This window comes from Lepidochelys olivacea, assembly GCF_965140295.1.
Source record: "Lepidochelys olivacea isolate rLepOli2 genome assembly, chromosome: 8".
In the NCBI taxonomy this organism is placed as follows: Eukaryota; Metazoa; Chordata; order Testudines; family Cheloniidae; genus Lepidochelys; species Lepidochelys olivacea.
Window position 1 is genome coordinate 79,144,400 of NC_140418.1, and position 26,984 is coordinate 79,171,383.

Genomic DNA, 26,984 nt, shown 5'->3' on the forward strand with positions numbered 1-26,984 from the left:
TCATCTGCTGCCACTGAGAACAGTCTAGATCCATCCTCTTTGGAACCCCCTTTCAGGTAGTTGAAAGCAGCTATCAAATCCCCCCTCATTCTTCTCTTCCGGGGACTAAACAATCCCAGTTCCCTCAGCCTCTCCTCATAAGTCATGTGCTCCAGTCCCCTAATCATTTTTGTTGCCCTCCGCTGGACTCTTTCCAATTTTTCCACATGTATGTTTTCAATGTATGATTTGTATGTCAACCCAGTGTCCTCGTGCACTAACCAAGAGATGGCTGCATAGCGGTTTTGGGCCAGAGCGAGACGAGCAAGAAGGATTAAAACAGGCTCCTCCTCTTCTAAAGTGACAGGTAAGGAAGATGAGTGTAAGTGCTGCGGCAACTTGGCCTGTGGCTCGGCTCGTCACACCGTCGTTTTTCGGACGACTGTCTGGTGGCTGGGGGATGTGGTCTGACGCAGAGGAGGAGAGGGAAAATGCCGAAGCGGGGAGGACTCGGACCAGGCTGCCCGTGGGAGGAGGCTGCCGGAGGAGCCGAGTGGCAGTCACGTGCTGCTGCTGTATCAGCTAGTCCCTGAGGTGAGGTCCTGGGCCCCGCTGCCGGCAGACACCAGCGCTCCCTCGCTTCGCTGGTCCCCGTCGGCCACAGGCCAGGAGAGGTGCCTGTGCGGCTGTGAAACCAGCTCCCAACTGGCGCCTTCTCCTCAGAGCAATTTGCACCTTCCCGCCTGGCTGCTGTAGGTACGTGGGCTGGCGCGCACGGGCTATTGGCATCAGGTGTCCTTGCACTTTGCAGCGATGCTAACAAGATCGCCCTGAGTAGTTTGCCGAGGGGCAGGTTATATAAGTAATGTGTCAGGGCTACTGTTAAATAAGTAAATAGATCAGTCTCTGCCCTGGGGAAATAGCTAAGCGGTCATGGAGGAGACAGGCACAGGAGCAGACTGCGAAATGCAGTTTTTCTATTGTTACCCTCCAAAAGGTCAGTTTGTGCGCAGACCCCCTTTGGCGTCTCTCATCCCAGACGGTTGGGGAAAACTCTGCAGGGAAAGGCTCTGTGAAGCTACCTTTAGGATGCGGAGATTGGGGAACAATTTCCTCCCTTCATGTATCCATTGTATTTTATAGCCTCTTTAGAGTGCCAGGCTGCAACACTTTGAAGCTCTGGAAAACATCAGTTGTTAACTTCAAATGTTTAACTATTTTAAACATGGATACCAAAGACCATCCTTATAAGTGACAGGTTTTAGAGTAGAGGATACATGTGTTAGTCTGTATTCGCAAAAAGAAAAGAAGTATTTGTGGCACCTTAGAGACTAACCAATTTATTTGAGCATAAGCTCTTGTGAGCTACAGCTCACTTCATCCGATGCATGGAAAGCTCATGCTCAAATAAACTGGTTAGTCTCTAAGGTGCCATAAGTATGCCTTTTCTTTTTCCTTATAAGTGAGTGATTCCTTAAAATTATCTGCAAATAGATTTTTTTTGTTTTGTTTTTGCTTTAAAGAAAGGTTCTTGCTAAGTATGTAAAGCTGTTTCTGTGGTAATAGTGTTGGTGCTGTTGAAACTGTGCCTAAAACCCTACAATATTTCCTAATTGTTACTTTCCTTACAACTCTTCATGGCTATAACTTTTTTTTAGCCTGTAAGTGCTGAAAGTGTTGGGACTTTCAGTCATCTATTGTAAGACTAACTTGTTGGTGACTTGGGATAAAAATACTTGGCATAGATCATTGCAGAAGATCGGACTATGGACTTTGCTCTTAAAAGTTTTCAAGTACAAAGAATGAAAAAGTTGGTACTATTTAAATACTGTGTCTGACTGTTTTTTCTTTTCATAATACTTCATTAAAAAGAAACGGAAGTTGAGTTAACGCTATACAAAGCGATCCAAAGCTACGTCAGAGTTTTAACTCTAATTGCTTCTTGTGTCTCTGGGCATTGTAGTACTGACTAGCTAGTCCTGCTCCCTGTACCTATGCATCATTCCCATTTAAGTCAATGGCAGTTGTTGCCTCTAAGTTATCTGTATTGTGAAAAGGAGAATTGACACTTGAAAATGCTATAGGTCATTTAAACATGAAAGAATTAGTCCTTGCCTTTGGCCTGGTTCTTCTTTTTAGACAGCAGGCTTGGAGATGTAGGGGTAGATAACAAGTAACCTTAAAAGCTGATGTTGACATACTAAATGTCCTTCTGATTTATTTCCCTCTGTGTCTAAAACTTATCTCATATTTGTGGTTTTGGTGGGTGAAGAATAGAGCTTTTTGGCAATCAGTTCAGTAATCCAAAGGGACAAAAATATCACTTGTAAATCATGGTCCTGATATTTTAATCTCCAGATTCAATGGCTTCTCAAAACTTTATTAATTGAGCCTAGATATTGCTGTAATTCTAAATAATACATGCAATATATGTCTTGCTATTTGCGCAATGTAGCGTGCAAATATCTTGAACCTACTTGTAATTGGTAGACTAAAATCTTGAGTGTTCATTGTGTGTAACAAAAGTGATCTGCTGTTTACTGTACTTATGCCTGCATGTTTTTCCAATTGACTTTCCATTCCAGAAATGGAAAATGCTGATGTGGTTGTAAGCAGCTGCAGCTCCCATGATGATGATAATCTTTACAGCTACAAACAACACCCATCTGTTTCACAAGAGCTGCTTTTGGAAGACCAGCTTAGAAGGAAACTTAAATTTTTTTTCATGAACCCATGTGAGAAATTTTGGGCGCGGGGCAGAAAACCTTGGAAACTTGGGATTCAGCTTCTAAAAATAGTGATGGTTACCATCCAGGTGAGTTGCTTTGGGAGCTGGGGCTTTCTTTTCACTCCAGGGATACAAGGTAGGAGGAAGGCAACTGATCAATGTTCTACTTGCTGTGGCACAACCTAACAGTACCAACTCAGGCTTCCCTTAATAAGCAACTTTGGAAGCCTTGGAAATATGGTAGATGTTGCATGGTATGTTCACTATGAGTTTTGAATGAGGTATGCAAATCTGGGGTTTTTTGTTTTTAAACACATTTAGGTATGTCAGAGTAGAATTTTAAGTACTCTCTCAATTTTTTCCAACTTTAAAGTTTAGTTTGCTAGACCAAACCTATGTTGACTAAAATGTCATTATCTGCCTCTCTCTCCTCTTGTTGGGGAGAAAGCTTATGCGCTAATTTTTCTCCTATCTTCAAAGATTTTCCATAATTTCTGCTTATGGAGTGCAGAACCTAGTGACTTTCTGCTGTGAAAGCATGAGTGTGGAGGACAATGGTCCCACAGGCTGCAAGAGAGAATTCCAGGAATCATAGTTTCCTTGATGAAAACCTGGTGGGCTCTATGTGCATATATGCTCTACTTTATATATTTTTTTTAATATTACTTTTACTTGTATGTGTTACGTGGATTGTCTTCCTCTTGTAGTAGCTAGAAATTGGGAATGGGAGGACCTAAACTGGAAGTAAACTGTTGAGCCACTGTTTCCAGGGGAAACATGCCCTCCATGAATAACTTGAAATCTTTATAGTCTTCTCACTAGCGTGTTTTTTACATGTGTAGTCCTAGGGCGATACTGTGTATTGAGAAGATGGACTCTTAAATGCCAGAATTACTGGTAATCTAGTTCTCCTTATGTAGAAATTTCACTTCCAGGGAACAGCAGGGCTGCAAAACCCTCCTTTAGCCCAGTGACTGTCTGTTTTATTTCCTGGAAGTGTCTTGTCTCTTTATTAATTGGCAGTAAAACCACTAAAGGGAATTCTGGGCTCCTGTTAAGCCTACATAAAACTCTTCTACAAGTCTCTTCCTCCCCAGGATAATCATAGACTCATAGACTTTAAGGTCAGAAGGGACCATTATGATTGTCTAGTCTGATCTCCTGCACAACGCAGGTCACAGAATCACACCCACCCACTCCTGTAACAAACCTCTAACGTATGTCTCAAAAAGAAAAGGAGTACTTGTGGCACCTTAGCAACTAGCCAATTTATTTGAGCATAAGCTTTTGTGAGCTACAGCTCACTTCATCGGATGCATACTGTGGAAACTATAGAAGATCTTTTTATACACACAAAGCATGAAAAAATGGGTGTTTTACCACTACAAAAGATTTTCTCTCCCCCCACCCCACTCTCCTGCTGGTAATCACTTTAGATAAGCTATTACCAGCAGGAGAGTGGGGTGGGGGGAGAGAAAATCTTTTGTAGTGGTAAAACACCCATTTTTTCATGCTTTGTGTGTATAAAAAGATCTTCTATAGTTTCCACAGTATGCATCCGATGAAGTGAGCTGTAGCTCACAAAAGCTTATGCTCAAATAAATTGGCTAGTCGCTAAGGTGCCACAAGTACTCCTTTTCTTTTTGCGAATAGACTAACACGGCTGTTACTCTGAAACCTAACCTATGTCTGAGCTACTGAAGTTCTCAAATAGTTGTTTAAAGACTTTGAGGTGCAAAGAATCCCCCAGCAAGTGACCTGTGCCCTGTGCTGCAGAGGAAGGCGAAAAACCCCCAGGGCCTCTGCCAATCTGCCCTGGAGGAAAATTCCTTCCCGACCCCAAATATGGCGATTAGGTAAACCCTGAGCATGTGGGCAAGACTCGCCAGCCAGCCATCCAGGAAAGAATTATCTGTAGTAGTAACTCAGATTCTCTCTCCTCCTGCCGCCCCCATCTAACATCCCATCACAGGACATTGGGCATATCTACCGCTAATAGTTGAAGATCAATTAATTGCCAAAATTAGGCTATCCCATAAACTTATCAAGTTTAGTCTGGAAGCCAGATATGTCTTTTGCCCCCACTGCTTCCCTTGGAAGGCTGTTCCAGAACTTCACTCCTCTGATGGTTAGAAACCTTTGTCTAATTTCTAATATTTGTCAACAGGATCTTGTGCTATCCAATCAAAACCTTTTAATGAACAGTTAATTCACTTCTAATGTCTCTTTAAAAACTGCTTGTGTAATTGCAGAATGCTGTGCTAATGCAGCTTTTATATGAGTGCAAGAGGTTAGACAACTACATTTCCTTTTCTGTGTCATCCCAGGGTAACTTTTTTTTTCTTTCCCTCGCTTGGAAGTTCGATCTGGTTATACCTTGTAGCTGTTTCTGAGCTGTCACTCTGGTATTTCTTGCTTTTCAAAATAACCTCAGACTATGACTATCAAAACATGTGTAGTGAGTCATTTGTAGCTTGGATAGGAGATGGGATGGCACTTTATTTTTATTTTTTATATTTTTCCTTTTTAAAAAAAAAAAAAAAAAAAAGCTGTTAGACCTGCCTCTCTCTGGCTGGGAAATGACTTTTTCCAAACAGAGGAGGCGATTGTACCTATGCTGAAGGAATGATCTTCTAGGCTATGTATTCTTTAGAGAGCAGTTTGAATTTCCAACATGTTCCCCCTCCTTCTTTCTCTCCCCCCCCCCCCAAAAAAAAAACAAAAACAAAAAAACCAGCTGGCAGTGTGAGCTCCATTTCTAGTAATCGTCTAATCCAGCCATGGCTGTCCAGAGGAGGTTTCTGTGCAGAAGAGGGAGGGTAGCTGTACTGTAAGTCTTTAAAAGCCAATTTTTCTTTGCAGTTCCAAACGTTTTTTTTTTTCCTTTTTTTTTTTTTCCCCAGTTAGTAGTTTTTGGGTTAAGCAATCAAATGGTCGTTACCTTCAAGGAGGAGAACACTGTGGCATTCAAGCACCTCTTCTTGAAAGGATATACAGAGAGAATGGATGATACCTATGCTGTATACACACAAAGAGATGTCTATGACCAGATCTTCTTTGCAATAAACCAGGTAAAAGTTTCCATTGCAATATGCCTAGTACATAAAAGGCGTAGGAAACAACCTGTAAAATGTAAATTACATCAAGTGATCTCACAAAACTGCAAAATATCTAAAGCTGGTGTCCCAGAAAAAGAGTTGAGACTGAAATAAAACTGGTCTCTTTGGAAAAAAAAATTGAGCTAAAAGCTGGAAGAATTTCCCATTTGCAAACTTCTCTCAATTCTCCCTTTCCCACACTCCCAGAGAAGAGAATGTTGATCTTTTCTAAATTAAGAGGGCAGAGTGTCAGTGAACAGAGACTTGTACCCTTAAGTTATGTTAATAACTCCACAGTTAACAGTTTCTAGTAATTTTACAAAGTCAAATAGTAGTAGATTTTTTTTAAATAGTCTGTCATGACTCTGCATTATTGCCAAATCTTGCACTTTTTATGAACAATGATATAGGATTGGTCAGTTACCTAGTGCAGCTAGTACTGATATTCTACAAATGTAGAGTCATAACTGGAGTGTGCCACTTTAGAATTGTATGGTAGATTATGTACTATATAGTGATACTACTGTCCTTAGTTGTAAATTCAACTAAATCCATTAGTCTATAGGCAGTGTTAAGATGACCTGATCTCTCTCACAGCTGACTTTCTTCAGGTTGGGGAATAATTTCATGCTGAAGTTGAATTAAAATGGGTATGAAGGAGACATCCTCAATTTAAAATTAGTCTCTCCTCAGTATCACAGAGGAAACCAGAGTTGAATTTCATGACTAGTCTCTGGCTTGCTGAGCGGAGTATGAGTACTGGGAGAAGTGGTAAACTCAGTCTGGGGGAAGGGAGTTTGTCACTCAGCTGCACCCCATCTGAATGAATGTTGGCTCATTGTTTGGGGAGTCTTATCCAGCCATCTACAAAGCAAACAATATGGGGATATATGTAGAGAGAATCTGAGTTTTGGTAGCAGGTCTCTTAAGATTTTTCTGGGATGAACAAAGGATGATGGGGATTCAAATAACTATTGCCCTGTGGAGACTAGAGGAAAAGCAATCTTTAAAATAAATGGAGCAGTGGGCTGGGGAAGAGAGTGGCTATGTTCTCCGATCACTGGAGGTAACTCTCTGGCTCTATTTCTCACTGGCTGAGAGCCTCCACTTGTTTTCCAAATACTAAGCAAATAGACCTATCGCTTCCCTAACAGAGTCAACAATTTACGTTTGACTATAGTGCTTTTTTTATCACATTTAAATGCTACAAGGAATGTTCATCACTAAAGCTTTTCTGGCACAGTTGCCCTTTGGGATAACTAGACAGAATGGACCACCTTTCAAAGGGGAGGTTCCCCTTTATCACATTCAATGTGCTTGCGTTTTGGCACCAAGAAGTGAATTATGGGCCCAGACATGTGTACTTGTCTCTCTAAATACTTCACTATGGTGGTGCTAAATGGGGATATATCAACACAAATACTCTGAATTGCACCTGCAATTCATTTTAAAGGTGAAAAATCGCACCTGTAAAACGCTCTCAGGATGGGTCCCTCGCCATCTCAAAAAGGAACTACCACAAGTGCCGGGGCTGGGGGGGGTGGGGAGAGAAGAGAAAACAGGGTATTGGTCCCAATGTCTGTCTACTCTGAAGTTTCAGTATTATGGATTTAATTTATATTTGACCATGCTGTGCAAGAGCAAATATTACAGTAACTATCTTTTTTTGCCCTGGTCTTCCAATTCTTACTTATTACTACATAAATATTTCACTCTGTGATATAGTATCTGTAACTAACCTGGGGCCAACCATTTCTGTAGGTCTAAAGAACAAGATCTAATCCAGTTCCTATGCTGGATGAACAAACATGATCAGGCTTTTCAATTTAAACAAATATTAAGACTTTCTGATAGTCAGCTTGATGTTTTAGAGACTTATGGTTAAAAGTATAGAATACATGATAGTGTCAGGAGGTGGATCAGGATTACCTAGTGCAAGGTTTATCTGTGTACACACTTGGGGTTAGAGTCACAAAGAAATTTAAGCATGGTCATGCAGAGCACCACCACACCTCTCTCTTATTCTTAGAAAATCACTCAGATTCATAAAGCCTAGGTTAGGCACCTAGGATCCCTATACCATGAATGGAGGGTGATAGGTGTCTCAGAATGGGAGTCACAAAAAGCCAGTGTGCCAGGAGGCTCCTGGCCTAAAGTAGCCAATGGGAGGTGCCAAGCTGCTAGGCATGTGCTGAGCCCTGCCCCTCTCTTGGCAATAGGTGCCAAAATCTGGGCTGCAGGGAGATACCTCCATTTGCTTGGGGTTTACAGCTGCAAACCATCTCTTGGTGTTAAGTGCCTATACCGTTTTGGCAAGGGGCTGGGGGCTGGTAGAGGAGAAGGAACAGGACCAGCTGCCTCAACTTCTAGTCCAGTGATTAGGGTACTCACCTGAGATGTGGGAGACACTTAGTTCAAGCCCCCACTCCACCTGAAGGGGCAGGGAGAGGATTTGAGCAGGGATGTCATATCCGGTGACTGCTCTAACTACTGAGCTATGCATATTCTGATGTGGGGCTTTTCCATGCTGGGTAAACTAATTTTAAAAAGTCACTGGAGCAGGGGAATTAACTTCAGGTCTCCCACTCCTTAGGTGAATGCACTGACCACAAGGCTGCACAATCATTATTCTCTCTCTCTCTCCTTCCTTCCTTCCTTCTCCTCCCACAAATGATTCTGTCATTATGTATCCAAACCAGTGGTCTCCAACCTTTTTAAGCAAAAGATCTTTTTTTTTTAAAAAAAAAAAATTAAGTGCAACCCAGGATCTACCGCCAAAGAAAAGGCAGAAATAACTGTAAACACACAAACCCAAACACCCCCTACCCTGCTCACACTATCTCCCCCCACCCATGCAGCTTGCTTTCCCCCACCCTCACTCATTTTCACCAGGCTGGGACAGGGGGTTGGGTTGTGGGAGGAGGTGCAGGCTCTGAGCTGGGGCCAAGGGGTTCAGAGTGTGGGAGGAGCTCTGGCCTGAGCTTGGGGCAGGGGGGGCTGGGGTGTAGCAGGGGGTGCAGGCTCTTGGAGGGAGTTTGGGTGCAGGGGGGGCTCAGGGCTGTGGCTGGGGGTTGAGGTGCAGGAGGGTTTTGGTGTATGGGCTCCCACTGGGCCCCGCTTATCTTGGGTGGCGGTGCAGTGCGGCTCCAACGGGCTACCTGACTGCCCTGGCCTCGCACCGTTCCTGGAAGCGGTCGCCATGTCCAGCAGTGGCTCCTGGGGGGAGGGTGGGGCAGGTGGCTTTGCACGCTGCCCCTGTCTGCAGGCACTACCCCCACAGCTCCCATTGGCCAGGAACAGGAGGTGCAGGGATGGTGCCTGCATATGGGGGCACTGCGTGGAGCCACCTGCCCCTCTTCTTCCCCCTCCCGCCCCCAGGAGCCGCTGCCAGACATGGCAGCCACTTCCAGGAGTGGCGCGGGGATAGGGCAGGTAGGGAGCTTGCCTTAGCATAAGCGCTGACTTCCCCTCTGCCCTGTGGGTGCTCGACCCCGCCCCCCTGCAGTGCCCTCCCCTGGCCCAATTCCACCCCCTTCCCCAAAGTCCCAGGCCTACCTTTTCCCAGCCCCGCTTCCTCCCTGCCCATTCCATCCCAAGTCCCTGCCCCTCCCCTGCCTTTTCTCCACCTTCTTCCATAAGTGCGCAGCATCCCCGCTCCTCCCCTTCCCTCCTGGAAAGTCCTAAGCGCTGCCAAATAGCTGTTCGGTGGTGGGTGGGAAGCACTGGGAGGGAGGGGGAGTAGCAGGAACGCAGTGTGCTTGGGAAGGGGGGAGGAGGTGGGGGCAGGGGGAGCTTGGCTGCTGATAGGTGCTGAGCACCCACTAATTTTTCCCCGTGGGTGCTCCAGCCCTGCAGCATCCACAGAGTCGGCACCCGCCTATGTGCCTTAGCCCCACTGTGCCACCGAACTGTTAGTGGCCGAACTCCGTTTGGCTACAGGAGGGTTTGCAACCCTATCACAATTGACTGGTCAATTGTGGAGTCTCTGATGGTCTACATCTCAGTGACTGACTGAGATTGACTGCCAGAGGCTCCACGATCAACCAGTCGATCGCGATCAACTGGTTGGTGACCACTGATCCAAACTAATACAGCTCAACAGGAGAGACTGAGGGAGCCCTACATCAGAATATCCTATAGGCTGTAGCCCAGTGATTAGGGCCCTCATCTGAGAGGTGGCAGATCCCTGTTCAAATCCCTTCTCCCCCTCAAGTGAAAGGGAACTTGGGGGTCTCCCATGTTGCAAGTGAGTACTTGAGCCACTGGGCTAAAAGTTATAAGGTAGGTCGTCTAGTGTAAGTTAACCTATAGGGATCCAATCTGGTAGGTGAGCTCTGAAGGCACTTTCTGGATTGACCCCCACAGGTGAATTTGGAGGATGGCCTGTGTTTCCTGGTTTATGCATTGCTCTGGGGCTTACACATCCAGAAGTCTTGCAAGGGGCTGCAGTGTGTGAGCACAGAGAAATATAGGTGCAGAGAGAACCTTTACTGCAAATTTTTAGATGCCTTGTAACTTTAGGCACCTAAAGCAGCTGAACGGGGGTTCTGTGAATCCCAGTGAGGCCTGATTCTGAGATTTTAGGTGCCTAAGTCCTTTTGTGAATCTAGCCCTTAGCTGCTGAAGAACAACAATTCTCTCATTCCAAACTTCTGGGCAATTGTTTGAGGGATACAATCCTATTTCTTCAATATCTAACAAGATTGCAATTTTAAAATTCAAGAGGACAACTTATCATGGTGCTGTCTGACTAGAAACGTTGGGGTGCTAGTGTAGGACTTGGGAGACAAGTTCAACTCTCTGCTCTGCCACAGACTTCCTGTGTGACCTAGGCAAGTAATTAAGCCTCTGTTTGCCTCTGTTCCCCCATCCTACCTCATAGGGGGGTGTGAGGGTATATATGTTAGCCTGTGAGGCACTCTGATACTACAGTAATAAGGGTCATAGATAGAAAAACTTTAGACAGAGCAAAAGGGTTTAGAAAAAGAGAATATTTTCCTAGAGTTGCAGGAAACAGACCTGGAGAAAGTGTGTGTGAAGAGGGAAAACCTGACAGGCTGTATACCAGAGTCAGGTATGTTAGGTCTCTGGCCAGAATGTGCTAGTGTGGTTGCTTTTTACAGCATCACCACATCACATGAGAGGATCTGTCCACTGTCCATCCAGGATCAAATGAAATACTACTGTCAAACCAAATAGCTTATTTTTATGTACATTTTGACTAAGCAACAAACTACAATATTGCCATACGCCTGGGATAAAACCAATCCTGAATCAGATTGACGGATGAAGACCTTCAATGACTATTTGGAAAAAGCTGGTACTTCTTATGTCCTAGTGATCTTCATGCCCCAGTGTCAAGACTTCAGAGGCAACAGCCTCAAAGGTTTATCATATACTTTTCATGTCTAATGGCTTTAATCCAAGGATTTCCAAGTGCTTTAAAAATAATGAATTAGCCTCATCCTAGGGACTTGTAAAGAGAGAACTTTAATAGAAAATGCTGCTTGTTTAGGATCTAATCCTGAACTCTCTGCCCAGGCAAAACTCTCTTGAAATTAGTGGACAAGTCCAGCTCAGGAGTGTGGTGTAGCCCTTCTGAATTATTTAGGTGACCATTTAAACGATGAGATGGTTATAGTATACATTCAAATGAATATTGACTAGCTTTTTCAGATGTAGCAGCCTAGGCATGACCTCGAATTCAGTTTGATGATCTTGTTTTGACTTAGTACTTACAGCTGCGCCACATATCTGTTGGAAATCATGCTTATGAGAGGAGAGGAGCAGAACAAACAGCTATGGCAATCTGTCAACAGTTCTACAAGCGAGGCAGCATCTGTCCTGGAAATGACACCTTTGATATCGACCCCAACATTGAAACTGGTGACACACCTACCTTATGTCTTGTCTGAACTCATTATTTATACTCAGTAAACTTTTTTGTTTTCAATTTTCCCCAAACCTAATCAGTATTTTATAGTTGTGTTAAACTGTCATGGAATCTACAAATCTTTCTCTTCCAGCATAATCCGTTCTGGATTTTGTGATCATTTAGTCTGTCTAAACTTTTTACTGTAACCGAACATTTGTGAAATGTGTAAAGCTTTGTAACTTTTTAAAAAAATTACTTGTGATGCTAATGCCCTTTATGTTGAGGGAAGTAGCACTAGCTTTAGCCAATGCTATTGGTATTTTGACTGATTTATAGGCTTTTCTATGGCATCCATCACCATATTATGAAGCCTCTTGCATTTATTAATGCATTTACTAATGCATTTACCATCACAACATCCCTGTGAGGTAAGGAAGTAAATAACTAACGTTAATTCTTTAAGTATGTCTTAAGTCAAGAATGCATTGAGTTGGAGTGCAAGAAAGACAATACTCTTGCAAACTGATCTCTAAAATGACTGATCCATTTGAGAGAGAGAGAGAGTATGCTATTTTGACTTCTTTAGTCAAAAGCTCTTATGCCCACTGGCGGGAGGTTGGTGGTTTAAAACAAATTAAACTGACAGTGAATCCACCTGGTGGTGTTTGTGCCTCTTTGTTCATGGCAGAATGTTTCTATGTTGAGCCAATGATGCCCTTGGAAAACAGAACGCTGGGAAAGCACGAGTTCAATTTCACTCTGGACTTCCATAGGTGAGGTGGAGTGTGTGTGTGTGTGTGTGTGTGTGTGAGAGATTCTGGTACTATGAAAAGTTAATTCAAAATTGCCTTCCAGACTTGTAACAGTACAGCTTACCTTTAAACTGAAAGCAGTCAATCTCCAGACAGTTCGTCACCATGAACTCCCAGACTGTTATGACTTTACTTTGACAGTAAGTGGATACTTCAATGTATTTTGTATTCACCATAGTAATAATTCTTATTGCATATTTTGATATCTTCATAGGGGGGGTACTATACCTACCATATATTTAAACATGGTTGGGCACCAGAGCTCAGTTATCCTTGAGAGTGGGTAGAGGGGGCTGCTATCGCTTACAGTAGCCTATAAATAGTTGAAGGTTGGTGTTGTGGGAGCCACAAGACATTTTGCCAACCTTTGTTGATAGTTAATGGTTTAACAGGAGAGCCTAAATGCTACCAGACAGCAAGTATAAGAAATTAAACCTCCACCTTTGAGCACACTACAAATATATTTAAAAAAAAAACAACTTTCTCTTCTCTCTAAAGAGACCCTTCTAAGAATGGTTATGTGCAGTTCAGACTAGAATGGGATTGTAACTTAAATTATTGACTTAATTTATATTCCAACAAATAGAACCGAGTAATTATAGCAAATAACTAATCAATCAGACTTTACCTTTGTTACATATTTACATACATAAATTTGAAGATTATCTTAGTTTGAAATTATTTCCAAGCATCCTAATTTTCCTCCTAAGAATATTTTGGGCCATTGTTATGAAATATATATATAACCTTTCTAAACTTTATGTAAGTACCTGTAATTTTATACAAAATCTCACTGTTCTTCACACAGATAGTGTTTGATAACAAAGCACATAGTGGAAGAATTAAAATAAGTCTGGACAATGATATTGCCATCAGGGAATGTAAAGACTGGCATGTTTCTGGATTGAGTAAGTAACAACTAAGTTAAAATACTTAAACATTTATGGATGACTTAAACTCTTGTCATGTTAATACAGAATTCATCCACTCTGGATGGGGTTGTTCCATCTCTCTCTCTCTTTCTCTCATTTTCATCTTGCTAACTAATATGAGGAATTATGTAAAGAGGTGTTGTCCACAGAGTTGGTCTCAAATTTAGGTTTTATAAAGAAGCTTTCTGCTCATAACGCTAACATTTGAACTTTCACCTGAAATTTTGAGAACACAAACATATAATTGTTCTACTTGATGATTTGAGGTGCTAAAGGAGCACTCAAGGAAGACAAGGACATTGTGGAGAAGCCAAATTAATTCTTTGCTTTGGTCTTCAGTGCAGAGGAAGTGGGGGAGATTCCCTTACCTGAGCTGGTCATTTTAGGTGACAAATCCAAGGAACGGTCCCAGATTAAGTTGTCGTTAGAGGAGGTTTTGGAATAAACTTGATAAACTAAACAGTAAGTCCCCAGAAGAGCTGTCCCATCCATAGGATGGACTGGGGCAACTGCCCCACGCTTCAGGACGCAGGGTCCAGGGCAGCCTAGGGGGTTAGAGGCTCTAGCATCTCTCGGGGGAAACCGGAAAGGGGTGGAATGGGGGTGGGGCCTGGGCTGGAGAGGTGGCTGCCCGGGCCCCACAGCCCCTTTCCCCCTCCAGGGACTGCCCTGGTCACCAGGACTAGGTAGTATTCACCCAAGAGTTCTGAAGGAACTCTGATATGAAATTGCAGAATTACTAACTCTGGTCTGTAACCTATCATTTAAATCTGAATCTGGACCAGATGACTGGAGGATAGATAATGTGATGTCTGTTTTTTAAAAAGGTTCTAGAGGTGGTACTGGATATTACAGGCCAGTAAGCCTAACTTCAGTACCAGGACAGCTGGTTGAAACTATAGTACAGAATATGTTCATCTGTGTCTGCTAATTCTGATTTGCTGGGGAAGTGTCAACACTGCTTTTTTGCAAAGGGAAATCATGCCTCCCCAATTTATTAGAATTCTTTGAGGGATCAACAAATGTGGACAAGGGTGATGCACTGCATATAGGGTACTTGGACTTTGAGGGAGCCATTGACAAGGACCCTCCCCAAAGGCTCTTTAATTAAAGTAAGGAGTCCTGGGATAACAGGGAAGGTCCTCTCATGGATCAGCAACTGGTTAAGACTGGAAACAAGGGATAAGAATAAATGGTCAGTTTTGAGAATGGAAATAGGTAAATAGTGGTGCCCCCCAGGATCTGTACTGGGATGAGTGCTGTTCAACATGCTTACCCCTTTTTCCAGATCACCGATAAACAGTGAGGTTTGCAGACAATACAAAATTACTCAAGATCATTAAGTCCAAAGCTGACTCCAAAGGGTTACAAAGGAATCTCTCTGTGCAGCAAAATGCAACATTGAATTTCATCTGCCTACATACAAAGTAATACATATTGGAAAACATAATCCCAAATATACATAAATGGGGTCTAAATTAGCTTTTACCACTCAAGAAAGATCTTGGAGTCATTGAGCATTTGTCTTCATACCACTATCTACAGCATGCAGTGGTGGTCAATAAAGCTAAGAATATTAGGAAACATTGGGAAAGGGATATATAAGATAAGAAAAAAATCACAATGCCACTATATAAATCCGTGGTTTGCCCACACTTTGAACACTGCATGCAATTCTAGATGCCCCATCTCAAAAAAAGATATATTAGAAATGGGGAAAAGGTACAGAGAATGACAACAAAAATAATTAAGGGTAGCGAACCGCTTTCATCTGAGGAGAGATTAAAAAGACTGGGCCTGTTCGGTTTAGAAAAGAGATGAGTAATGATAGTCTGTAAGATCCTGAATGGTGTGGAGAGAGTGTTTATCCCTTTGCATAACACAAGACCCAAGGGTCACCAAGTGAAATTAATAGGCAGTAGGGTTAAAACAAACAAAAGGAAGGACTTCTTCACATAACACAGTCAGCCTGTGGAACTTGTTGCCACAGGATGTTGAGGGCTAAAATTATAATGGGGTTCAAAAAATAATTTGAGTTCAGGGAGGAGAAGTCCATCAATGGCTATTAGCCAGGATGGTCAAGGATGCAGTCCCATGCTCTGTGTTTTCTTAAACTGCTGACTGCCAGATGCTTGGACTAGAAGACAGGATGGGTCACTTTACAATTGCCCTGTTCTGTTCATTCCCTCGGACCCATCTGGCATTGGCCACTGTTGGAAGATAAGATACTGGCCTAGATGGATCATTGGCCATACTGAGTTAGAATGTTCTTAGGGACTCTTTAGTACAAAAAGGCTCGCACTGTAAGTCTGCCAAAGCTGAATGATAGTGGTGAAAAATAAAGCTGGTTCTTAAGTAATTCTTTTATTCTAACATATTCAAAGGCTGTATCCAAGAAGGTGCCTCACCTGTATTAATGTGGAGTGGCTAGAAATATACCTAAGTTTTAGCATGTGTAACTGACCATACCAAGGATTTGATTTAATTGAAATCAAGTTGTGATGTGCAATACTGTTCATACCAATGGTATTTAACAAATATCTTAAGTGCTTACACGCATTATAAACCAGTTGGGGCAGGGATTGTCTTGTACAGCCCGCACCACATGTTGGAACTTAATGACTATTTCAAACCAATTTAAGATTAGTAGATATTCAAGCTGGTCAAAACACTTTGACACTTAGGCTATTTCTGATCATTCTTTAAACCAGACACTTTCTATAAATGGCTTTTTCTCAGATTTCATTTTATTTCTCCCTTCCCTGTTTTGCCACTAATAGGATGAATGAGATCCAGGTTTTTACTTTTCCACTTTAACTTTTGAAACGTTTGGACTCTTTTTCCGCCCCCCCCCCCCCCCCAAAATTCAGTTGCAAAAGGAAAAACCTGAGAGTGGAGGAGAAAATTTGGTTGGTTGGAGGAAAAACCCATCCTGGCCCTCAATTTATTGTGTTCAGTGGAAAAGGGGGAGTGGAGAGGGCAATGAAACAAAATAGTTTTCAAAAACACTTCTGTTTTGTGAAACCTTTTTGTTAAAAAGTTCTTCCCTGCTTCAATTAGCCCCATTAGCTGCCTTTCACCAACTGTTCACCTAGATGGCATGCTAGCTCGAATGGATCACTTATGCAGTGCTAAAAGAAAGTGCTTTATATCAGATTTGTGTGATAATCCATATTAGGGTGTGTTACTTTGTTAAAATGTGCATCACAATAACATTATTTTTACAGGTCAATCCAGGGGATTCTTTTGTAACTTAATCTCAAATCAGTCATGAAATATAAAACAAGTACAACCCAAAAAAACCAAACCCCAACATAATTTTTTTAATTCATTTGAATTAAGTTGCAAAAATTGCTCAAATGTGAGCACATTGCTACATATATGGCAGAGACCTTTGTATATCCAAAAGGTCAATGTGTATCTTTGTGGAATGGTGCAGCAGGCACCATTTTGAAGTCAGATAGCACTTTACCCTATTTTAGATTGATAGTTTGCTTGTTTCAAAACCTACTTGGATTAATAATAAATTGTAGAGCCTTTGGTCTCTAAAAAACACTTTAAACACAAATGTAATTACTAGGATACCTTTTGTGGGAGATGGGGGTTGTCTAAAGCAAGCATCCTGATTTTAGTACTGGAACTTTAATCCTTTTCTTTCTGATGGTTATCTGGCTTCAAATATGTTAGCTTTATATGAAAACTCTAGGATAAAATGTTTGAACCCTTTAACATATAGCTCTGGTGCAAACCTTTGCCTGTCTAAATGTCTTGATTATGTCTCTCACTCTTAATATATGCTCTTTATTAAAAGCAACATTGGTGACTTAGTATAAGTTGTGTTGAACATCAGTTACTCTACTTGGGTCTTGACTGTCTATGCAACTGTGTAACAGTTACCTGAATTGCTCTGGGAGAGGAAGGACGGTTCAGTGGTTAAGACACTGGACTGGACCTGAGAAGATCTGGGATCAGTTCCTGACTTTGCCACTGAATGTCTATTATTTATTTTTTTAAGGCGTCCATTCCTGTCACTGTAAAATGAGGAACAGTATCTTGTGCTCTCATGGGACACTGGAGACTCCTCTAATATTATGACATGAGGTTATTTTAAGGCAACTGTTCATTTTCAAGAAGATACTGTAAAATCATGTTGGCTTGTGATCCAAGGATACCTTGGAGTGGTTATAGGATTTCTGAATGAGAAGCACTAGTCAGTTTAATACTGTTAATATATTCAGTCAATGTAATGCATGACTGTCTATACAGCTGTCTTTTATATCTGTTCAAATCTAAGTTGCAAATGCACAACAGAAAAATGTAATTCTATCATGTTAGCAACTATGTATTTGCTCCAAGTATTCACATGACTGGCTCATGCCTTAAAGCACGGACAAGGTCAGTAAAACGTGCTGTCTGTACAACTTGCTCAAGAATGCCACTGAAGAATTAAATATATTATAAACAAAGCTGAAAGCTGTTTCCTCTTGAATCTGAGAGAGGCAGGAGGTACGTTAATATTGAAATAACTTGCCAGATGGCCTACCTTGAGCATAAGTGCAATATACTGGTATGTTTAGGCCTACAACTTGGTGAGTGTTGATCTATCGTACTGAGACACTCATCAACTTCATGCTCATACATTTCTGATGACTTAGTTTCACGCAGTAAAGCTTATCTTAATCCAAACTGGATATACATAGTGATTCAGACTTGAGTTAAATGGATACTCTTAGGCAAAATTTATTGTGTTTGTGCACTATTATAAATGTGTGGGTGTTTTTTTTTGTTCTTGGTTTTTTTGCAGTACAAAAGAATACTCATTACATGATGATCTTTGATGCCTTTGTCATATTGACTTGTTTAGCCTCATTGATCCTCTGCACACGATCAGTGGTTAAAGGATTTCGGCTCCAAAGGGTGGGTATAACTTGTCCTCAGGAATGCTTATGAGCCTTTTAAACTTAGTTTGATTGTGGCTGTTTTTTCTTTTTTTCCTCTAGGAATTTGTAAGTTTTTTCCTACATCATTATAAGAAAGAAGTATCTTTCACTGATCAAATGGAATTTGTCAATGGGTGGTACATCCTGATTATTGTTAGTGATGTCTTAACTATTGTTGGCTCAACACTAAAAATGGAAATACAAGCAAAGGTAAGATGTTCACCTACTAGGTAAAAGCAAAACTGTTTTTGTTTTTGAAATTCCATCCCAGTCTGAATACTTGAGTATAGCCAAGCAATACCCCCTTAGAGGTTTCCAACTAGTGGGGCCCAAAAATAAACTTTGTTCGGCATTTCACTTCAGGTGAGCAGTGACTGGCCATTAGACTTTAGAACCCTGAATATCCTTAGACACCCATCTGCCTATTCTCTTCATTCTTAAGAAATTTTACTCTGAAAAATAAAATTTTATATTCACTGTCAGCTTTCCCTTTTCCTCCTCCCATGTAGGGCTGTATTTGATATATCTGGCTTTTCAGTGTAGGTAGGTGTGTGTGTGTGTGTGTGTGTGTGTGTGTGTGTGTGAGACTTTCTGTGCAACATTGTACAGTACCCACAACTGTCTTAAGGAAAGAGGTACTTCTCAAACACCTCTTCACTGCAACTCCAGCTTCCAATCTCCAGTAACTAAGCAGGCTTCAGCCTGCAAGAGTTCTGAACATCTCCGCTACAGTACATGACAAAATAGATTTGCACCCACCCACATTCAAAATTAGATGTGTGGAATCTCTGCTCCCTAGATATCTTCTCTAACCAGTTCTGGTGCTACCACTTAAGCTTTTGGTATTTCTATTTGTATCTGAAACTACTTGCTTCCATATTACAAATAATTCTAACAGAAGTTAGAGACAAGGTGGGTGAGGTTCTATCTTAGTGGACCAGCCAAAGTTGATATTTACTGTTTAATATTTCTTTTGCACTTACAGAAGTGCCTATCCTAGGGTCTAGGTGCTCAATTTCTTAAATTGGGGAGGGATAGCTCAGTGGTTTGAGCATTGGCCTGCTAAACCCAGGGTTGTGAGTTCAATCCTTGAGGGGGCCATTTAGGGAGCGGGGGCAAAAATTGGGGATTGGCCCTGCTTTCAGCAGGAGGTTGGACTAGATGACCTCCTGAGGTCCCTTCCAACCCTGATATTCTATGAAATAATCATACAAAAATGCACAGTGATTTATAACCCATGTCCAATAAGAATCAACCAAGAACTGGAAAAATATTCCATCCTGAAATACCTTAACATTAACCTAATGCTACTTGCCCTCAAAACTCCAGCAGATTAGCTTTTGCAGCATGCCTGTAAGCTTTAGTCTACAGCAGGGGTCGGCAACCTTTCAGAAGTGGTGGGCCGAGTCTTCATTTTATTCACTCTAATTTAAGGTTTCGCGTGCCAGTGATACATTTTTAGAAGGCCTCTTTCTATAAGTCTATAATATATAACTAAACTCTTGTTGCATGTAAAGTAAATAAGGTTTTTAAAATGTTTCAGAAACTTCATTTAAAATTAAATTAAAATGCAGAGCCCCCCCGACCAGTGGCCAGGACCCGGGCAGTGTGACTGCCACTGAAGATCAGCTCGCGTGCTGCCTTTGGCACGTGTGCCATAGGTTGCCTACCCCTGCTCTACAGTGACCAAAGAATAATTCTGAAAATCCAGTTTGGTGGTGCTGATTACTGTTTTTAAATTATCCTTGTGAAGTACCCAACTACCAATTATAGGAGCTATAAGCTCAATTCTTAGAAATAAAAGGAAGGTAAGAAGTAAATGCAAAAATGAATAATTGATTTATGGTCTGGGAAAATCCAAGCATGAGAGCAAGAAGGAGTATATCTGATAGCACATTGGATGACATCTTGCAGTTTTCTTATGAAATGGCTTGGTAAAAACCTGGGATTGTGGGGTTCATCTTCTTTCTAAGCCTCTATATCATATGTAATCAGTTCACAAGTAAAGCAGAGGCATCTCATTGCAAGTCTTACAAATTTCACCTGAAATCTGAATAAACATCTCTTCCTTGTTGTACACTGTCTGACAGTTCTGCCAGTCAAATTACACTTTGTGCATCCCTTGTCTTCAGCAAGTTTGCATAAATGTAGCTGAGTGCAGCTTAACAAATGAAGCAGCTGATATATAACACAAGAAGGAATGGAGTCTACCCACGTGTGTTGCTGTATTGGTTCTGCAGGTCTAACAGGAATTAAAAAAAAAGTGAAAACGTTTTGTCACTAAAGTGAGCTGTTGTGTTTTTACTCAGATCTGAACCTTAAAACATATTTTTGCACAGTTGCCTTTCAAAGTAGAACTGCAGTTAAAAACAGGATAGTGAATGTATTAAGTTGGATGAAAGTAGGCCAATGCGTGTAGGTGTTGACAGAATGGAAAACCAGTGGAACACAAGCAAAATATTAATCTAGTTCTGTGATCATTACTTCAGTTTTTAGAAGCTATCTTTCTCTTTGGTAACTTCCTAGTACTGTGGCACTTGTCTGTCCTACTTGTTGGCTAGACCTGATTCTTCCTCTTACATAAAGATGTATTTTGTTTGGGCAGGAAAATACACTTCTTGGACATGATGGCTATACTTTATATATTAGTCACACATGTGAGAGATGCACTAAATTTAAATAAATGTTTTCTCATTTCTTGCCTGAATCTATAAAATTTAGTAGAATTTTGCCCACTAAACAGAATTGGTTTTGGTCAGTATTGGAATGGGAGATGGAAGCTTTCAAGGAAAATAGTGTTTCTTGGCAGATTGTTGTAGCAATGACCAAATCCTAGGCTAGCACAAAAAGGAGGTTTCTCGTCAACTGTATGGTTTTTAACACTTTGTTCTTTCCTGTTTTTTTTTTTTTTAAATATAGAGTCTGACAAGTTATGATGTCTGTAGTATTCTCCTAGGAACCTCAACCATGCTTGTGTGGCTTGGAGTTATTCGATACCTAGGTTTCTTTCAGAAGTATAATGTAAGGATCTCCTGGGATCTCCATGCTGTTGGTATTTATTTTGTTTGTTGTTACCACACAACTGTAACAAATATCTGGCTGGATTCTAACTGTTAATATTGGTTTCTGCAGCTGCTTATTCTGACACTACGGTCAGCATTGCCCAATGTCATTAGATTCTGCTGTTGTGCTGCTATGATCTATCTGGGCTATTGTTTCTGTGGCTGGATTGTACTAGGGCCATATCATGTTAAGGTAATGTAATATTTGAGGTTTTTAAACTGAATGAGTTAAACCAGGTGTTCTCAAATTGGGGGTTGTCATCCCTTGGGGTCGCAAGGTGGTTACATGGGGGTTGCAAGCTGGCAGCTCAGGACCTGACAACCCAAGCAACCATTAAATTTACCCCCCCCCCAATATTTAATTTATAAGGGGGGAGGTCACACTCAGAGGCTATCTGTATGAAAGGGAACACCAATACAAAGTCTGAAGGCCACTTATTTGAAATGAATTCTATTCATTCAGTTTAAGTGTCTAAATTATGAGAGCTACTGCTAAGCTTCACAGTTTCAAGGTTTTCTCTAATATGAAAGTCTTTTTAAAGAATCTAAAGCCTTATCTATCATAGTTTTGAAGGCTGACAAAGTACAATGTTGACTTGATCAGACTTTCCTCTCCCCCATTATGAGAGTCCTGAGTCAGAAGTATGGCCAGATTGATTCCTAATCACATGCTGGGGCTTTCTGTGCAACGTTTTGAGAAATAACTTGGTCTTGCACAAGACTAACTTCTGTTTTCAAATTTTTCAGATTTTTTTCTTAAAGGGATAAGAACTAAGGCACCAAAGTCAGCATATCTAGTCTTGCTATTAGTTCACAGCTGAACCAATCTGACTGTGTGGGTTGGAGACAACTAATCATCTATTGCCTGGATATAGTCTACCAGTGCATACTGTCATATCGGTTTGCAATGATATATCCTGCATTCTCTCCCTGCTATGCCAGGACCTGCCTGTAGCCACCTTTTGCTCTGCAGGTCTCTACACAAGGAGGAATTGATTTGGGTTACAGTATCTCATGCTTCTTGTAAAGAGTCTAGGACAGCTGAGCAGCAATATTCAACAGCTTTTCACTTTATTTTAAATCTAAGACTGCAGCAAACAGTAACTGGATGGTACTAAATAATGTTTGTTTTTGGTTTCCCCTTCTCCTCTAGTTCCGTTCTCTGAACATGGTTTCAGAATGTCTTTTTTCACTTATAAATGGAGATGACATGTTTGCCACATTTGCAAAAATGCATCAGAAAAGTTACTTGGTTTGGTTATTTAGTCGACTTTACCTCTACTCCTTCATCAGCCTGTTCATCTATATGGTGCTAAGTCTTTTCATTGCACTGATCACCGATACATATGAAACAATTAAGGTAGGCATGGTCTTTTATTCTCTGGTTCAGAAGAAAAATGCAAGAATGGTTTGCATGTTCAACTATGATATTAATACAAAACCCATAGCATTCAGTGCTTTTGCCAGTACATGTACCTATCTGGTAATTAAAGTTGAAATATGAATAAAAATTTACAGAAACGTTTCTACTGAAAACCCTTTCAGCAGCTGCAGTATTGCTAGTTGATCTCTCTGGCTAGGGAACAAGTATAATGGGTTAGTCGGTGTGCATCCAGACTTTGTATTCCAAAGCACTGAGGTAGAAGAAGTCATCTACATGAATTTAGAACCTAAATTTATAACTCTCTCTCCTGAAATGTTAGTGATCAAAGATTTCCGAAAACTAACTTAAGGAAGAGTGACTAAAATATTCGTGAGATTATCTTCCCACCTTGCCCTAGTTTTGACAAAAGCAATCGGCCTTCCCTATCCCAAACTTTAAAAGTGAAAGGATAAAAATCTATCAATATTTCTGTACAGTGTCTACCGCACTTCAGAGTGTCCAGTCTTCTAAATCCAGTTTTTACACAATTGTGTGGTTAGTGTTGAGGGGAAGGATTTAAATCTTAGCAAGACTATACACAACAATTCAGCTTTGTAACTAAGAATGACTAATCTTCAGCATTACCAGCAAGATGGCTTTCCAGAGACGGAACTCCATGACTTTATATCACAGTGTAAAGACCTACCAAACTCAGGCCGATACAGATTAGAAGAGGAGAGTCCTGTGTCGATCTTCTGTTGTTGTAAACGGTAGGCATCTGGCTTTATTTGCCTACATATTATTAAGTAGCCATATAACATACCATCTCACCAAGATTTCATATCAGAAATACTTTCTCAGTTAAGAACTATGTGGCTTTCTAATGCTTTAGGAGTCCTGTACTATCATACAAATAGGCTATCCTGTTAGTCAACTGGATTATGTTATGAAATACTGCAAAATCTAAAATGTTTAACTTAAATTATTCCAGGCCCCAACTTTTGGAATCAAAGCAGCTATTCAAGCTACTGCAATAGATAACTGTCCTGCTCTAGTGGCCAGACCAGACTTTTGAGTCTGCTATTGCCTCTAACTAATGGGCCTGGCCCTTTAGTTCAAATAAGGGTTCCTGCTGTTTGGATCCAGAGATTACACATTCCTTACAGATGCCATATCCAATGGAGGTGTTAAAGTTAGTGGCCCATCTGGGGATTTGAACCGTAAAATCTGTAGCTTCAGCTCAGGAATATTCATAGAATCTTACATGTTTTGTGCCAAGGACTTCATATTTTTCTCTACCACCTTACTGAGTAATTCAGTCACCTTGTATTGTACGTGATCTTTCTGTTTCCAGTAGTATTGGTCATTAAGGAATAGATCTACATTATTTTGAAGACTCCAAATTAACTACATCAAGTTAAAAATGTTACTTTCCTGCAAATTGCTGACAACTTTCTTTCTTGAAGGTCCTAACGAAGATATTTACAAGAATGTGGGAATGTATTCTGGAGACCTTTTAAAACCGCACACTAATCACAAGAACTGGATAGAAAAAATAGCTGGAAAATTCCTGAACTTAAAGCTCAAACTTTCTTTTCTTTAAAATAATATAAACTTGTTACAGAAGTTTGTGAAACTTGGACATCTAATTGACCATTATCTCTAGTTTAGGTTGTATTTTTCTAAGTATATGGCTCTAATTGTCTGATGATCTAGTTAGAATTGCACTGGAATGCAAAGGGCATTATGAAACTGGCTGTGCACGGTGATCTGGCTAGACTAGACTATTCAACAATATTTCTCCAATAGATCCAAAAGTTACAGCTGGACAATGGCAACGTCAAACAAAAACTGGTCCTCAACACTACAGGCTTTATGTATGGAGTAGCATTCATTTATTGAGTTACAGCACTACTTACCAAAGGCCTTTAGTTTCTTCAGATTTTCTATTTACCTGCAGTAATAGTAAAAAATCAACCCAAACTGAGTTTCAGGAAAACACATTAGATAAACTGCCACTGGAGACAGTGTAGTGGGTTAACGTAAATGTTCAAATCTGGCTCAGGGCATAAACTAAGTGGGCATTTGTGCAAACAAGCCATACCACCTGACATGACCGGCAGTCTTTTCTCAGAGAGGCCAGAGTATATAGCCAGGGATAGGTAGGTCAGGTTGAAGTGTGGTGGCGGAGATGAGTGGGGGAACCTTACATAGCTTACTACACACACCACTGGGTAGGACCAGGCATGTAGCCTTTCACGTCTCTTAACAGAATGCTGACATACATTTTTAAAGAATAAAGGTGAGGTAAGGGAGAAAATAAACATAACAGCAACAAAAGTACTTCCAAAATATTCATTTTTATTTAAATGTTTCCTCCTAGTATACTAGACCTTAGACTATTTCTGGAGTCTAAATTAGATGTATGGAGATTTTGACTCCCAGATATTGGAAAGTGGATATTTGACAGCTATTATATGCAGTAGTCACAAAGGTCCTCTGTAGAATTTTGTTATGATACAGTACTTCAAATATTGCAAATCTGAGCTATTAACTAGTCCATCCTCTTGCTTTGGAACCGGATTTTTATTGAAGTTTTATTCTCCATAATCTGTTCACTTGGGAAGCAGAATAGAAAAATGGAGGAGCATATTTTAGATGATTGCATGTGTAAGACCAAAAATCCTATAAGTCTGGTAAACTGTACAGTGGAATGTTCTTTATATGCTATGTACAAATTTGGAAGATGCTAAATATGTTCAGTCTGAATGTTTACATTTTGTAGGAAAGTGCTGAAATAAACATTTGCAATTGAAGTAAATCTTGAGTGAACCAGGAGTAACTTTAAGATGTCAGTTTTTAATTCATCTTTTTCATGACCAGTATCCTTATACTTCTGGCAAGGATTAAATATTGGACTAATTTGAAATGAATACCTAAACTTTAGCTTGATGCTAGCTCTGGGTCTATACCAGATTAGCTCTTACATTTATTGCGTTTCTCATTGAATTATTGCATCTTAATCCTTCTTTGGTTTTCTGGTGTAAAACAGTCAGGCTAGGAGTACCATTTCTGCAAATCATAATAGGTTCCCACTCAGCAGAGGCCAACCACATACAATAGGTAGCAGAAATGGGACAGACAGAACAAATTCTCCCTAAACTAAATTTCTAGAAGTCCTTTTAATAAGGCTTATTTCACCAGCATTTTGGTTTTCTTGAGAATGCTGTTTGGGGAAACAAGTTCATTAGCATGTAAGCATAGATTGCAATTTTTTGCGTACCAAAGGGGCTAAGCATAATGTACACACCACTTAAAAAGCACTATTGCAGTTGCAAAGAAATCTGAAGGGGAGGGCATCTGCCATTGAAAGATCACCACCTCTCCCACCTGATATCTCCTATTTCCTCATAAACCTAGATGACCTCAAACTTTCTCTTGATTTTTAAACCAGTCTGCTAAGACTTGCATAATTCAGCAAAAACCAAATGCAGAGCAGTGTTACTGCCCTAATACAGAGGGAACACCTGTAAGTAATTTGGGATGACTAAAGAAGAGCTAGGGCCCATTGCACAACTTAGCCCCTCCCGTGCAGTCTTCTCCCAATTTCTAATACCTTGATATTGCCATATGAGGCAGAACAAGCTTACCCTAGCCACAAGCCAGTGGCAAGGTACTCTCCACCTTGGACTTGTGGTGTTTTTTATAGCCAGACTTCTCAGTTCTTGGAACCAATGATCTTGTATTTGATGTGCTCTTGGAAATAGCCTGTATTGACAATCCTGAATCTTAATCAATACATGTTCTCCTTGTCCTCATCTAATGCAGAAGCCAAATTTCCTCAACAAATATTCTGGCTAATTAGAGAATGAAGGTTCAAGATGACTTATTTTGAGCAACAAATATGCTGGTTAAGTACAAGGAATACTGGGTTCCAAAGCTGGAGTTGGATGATATGCATACTAAAAGACAGCAAATGTAGAAACAACTCAAACACCTTTCCTGTGCCTTACACAAAACTGAATTATAGTTAGAAAATATTAACTATAATGTCTGGCATGTCTAAACCAGGAAAGAACATAGACATTGCCATAGATGCATCGCTGCTTTGATGCTATATTGCAACTTCTTGTCTCAGGCAGTGGCCAATAACATATGCTTCGCTGGAAGGCTTGGCAGTGTTTTGTTTTGTGGC

General features: G+C 40.8%; 1 protein-coding gene across 6 annotated transcripts; it reads left to right on the plus strand.

The window, feature by feature from the left end:
* Nucleotides 1–269: 269 nt before the first annotated feature.
* Nucleotides 270–25,610, plus strand: MCOLN3 (mucolipin TRP cation channel 3; the record flags this gene model as incomplete). 6 transcript variants are annotated; one of them, XM_084636583.1, is made up of 14 exons in its annotated part: nt 270–346; nt 2,565–2,794; nt 5,611–5,778; nt 11,538–11,691; nt 12,369–12,453; nt 12,536–12,632; nt 13,301–13,400; nt 18,229–18,341; nt 18,425–18,574; nt 21,284–21,412; nt 21,497–21,619; nt 22,580–22,786; nt 23,429–23,559; nt 24,256–25,610. In XM_084636583.1, exons 2-14 carry the CDS (start codon nt 2,567–2,569, stop codon nt 24,260–24,262), a joined length of 1,692 nt encoding a protein of 563 aa, XP_084492709.1. In that variant the 5' UTR covers nt 270–346; nt 2,565–2,566. The 6 variants fall into 6 exon arrangements, with proteins under 6 accessions (XP_084492709.1, XP_084492707.1, XP_084492711.1 ...); XM_084636581.1 differs by lacking the exon at nt 270–346 and adding an exon at nt 565–735; XM_084636585.1 differs by lacking the exon at nt 270–346 and adding an exon at nt 565–735 and having other exon boundaries at nt 21,284–21,385.
* Nucleotides 25,611–26,984: the final 1,374 nt, after the last annotated feature.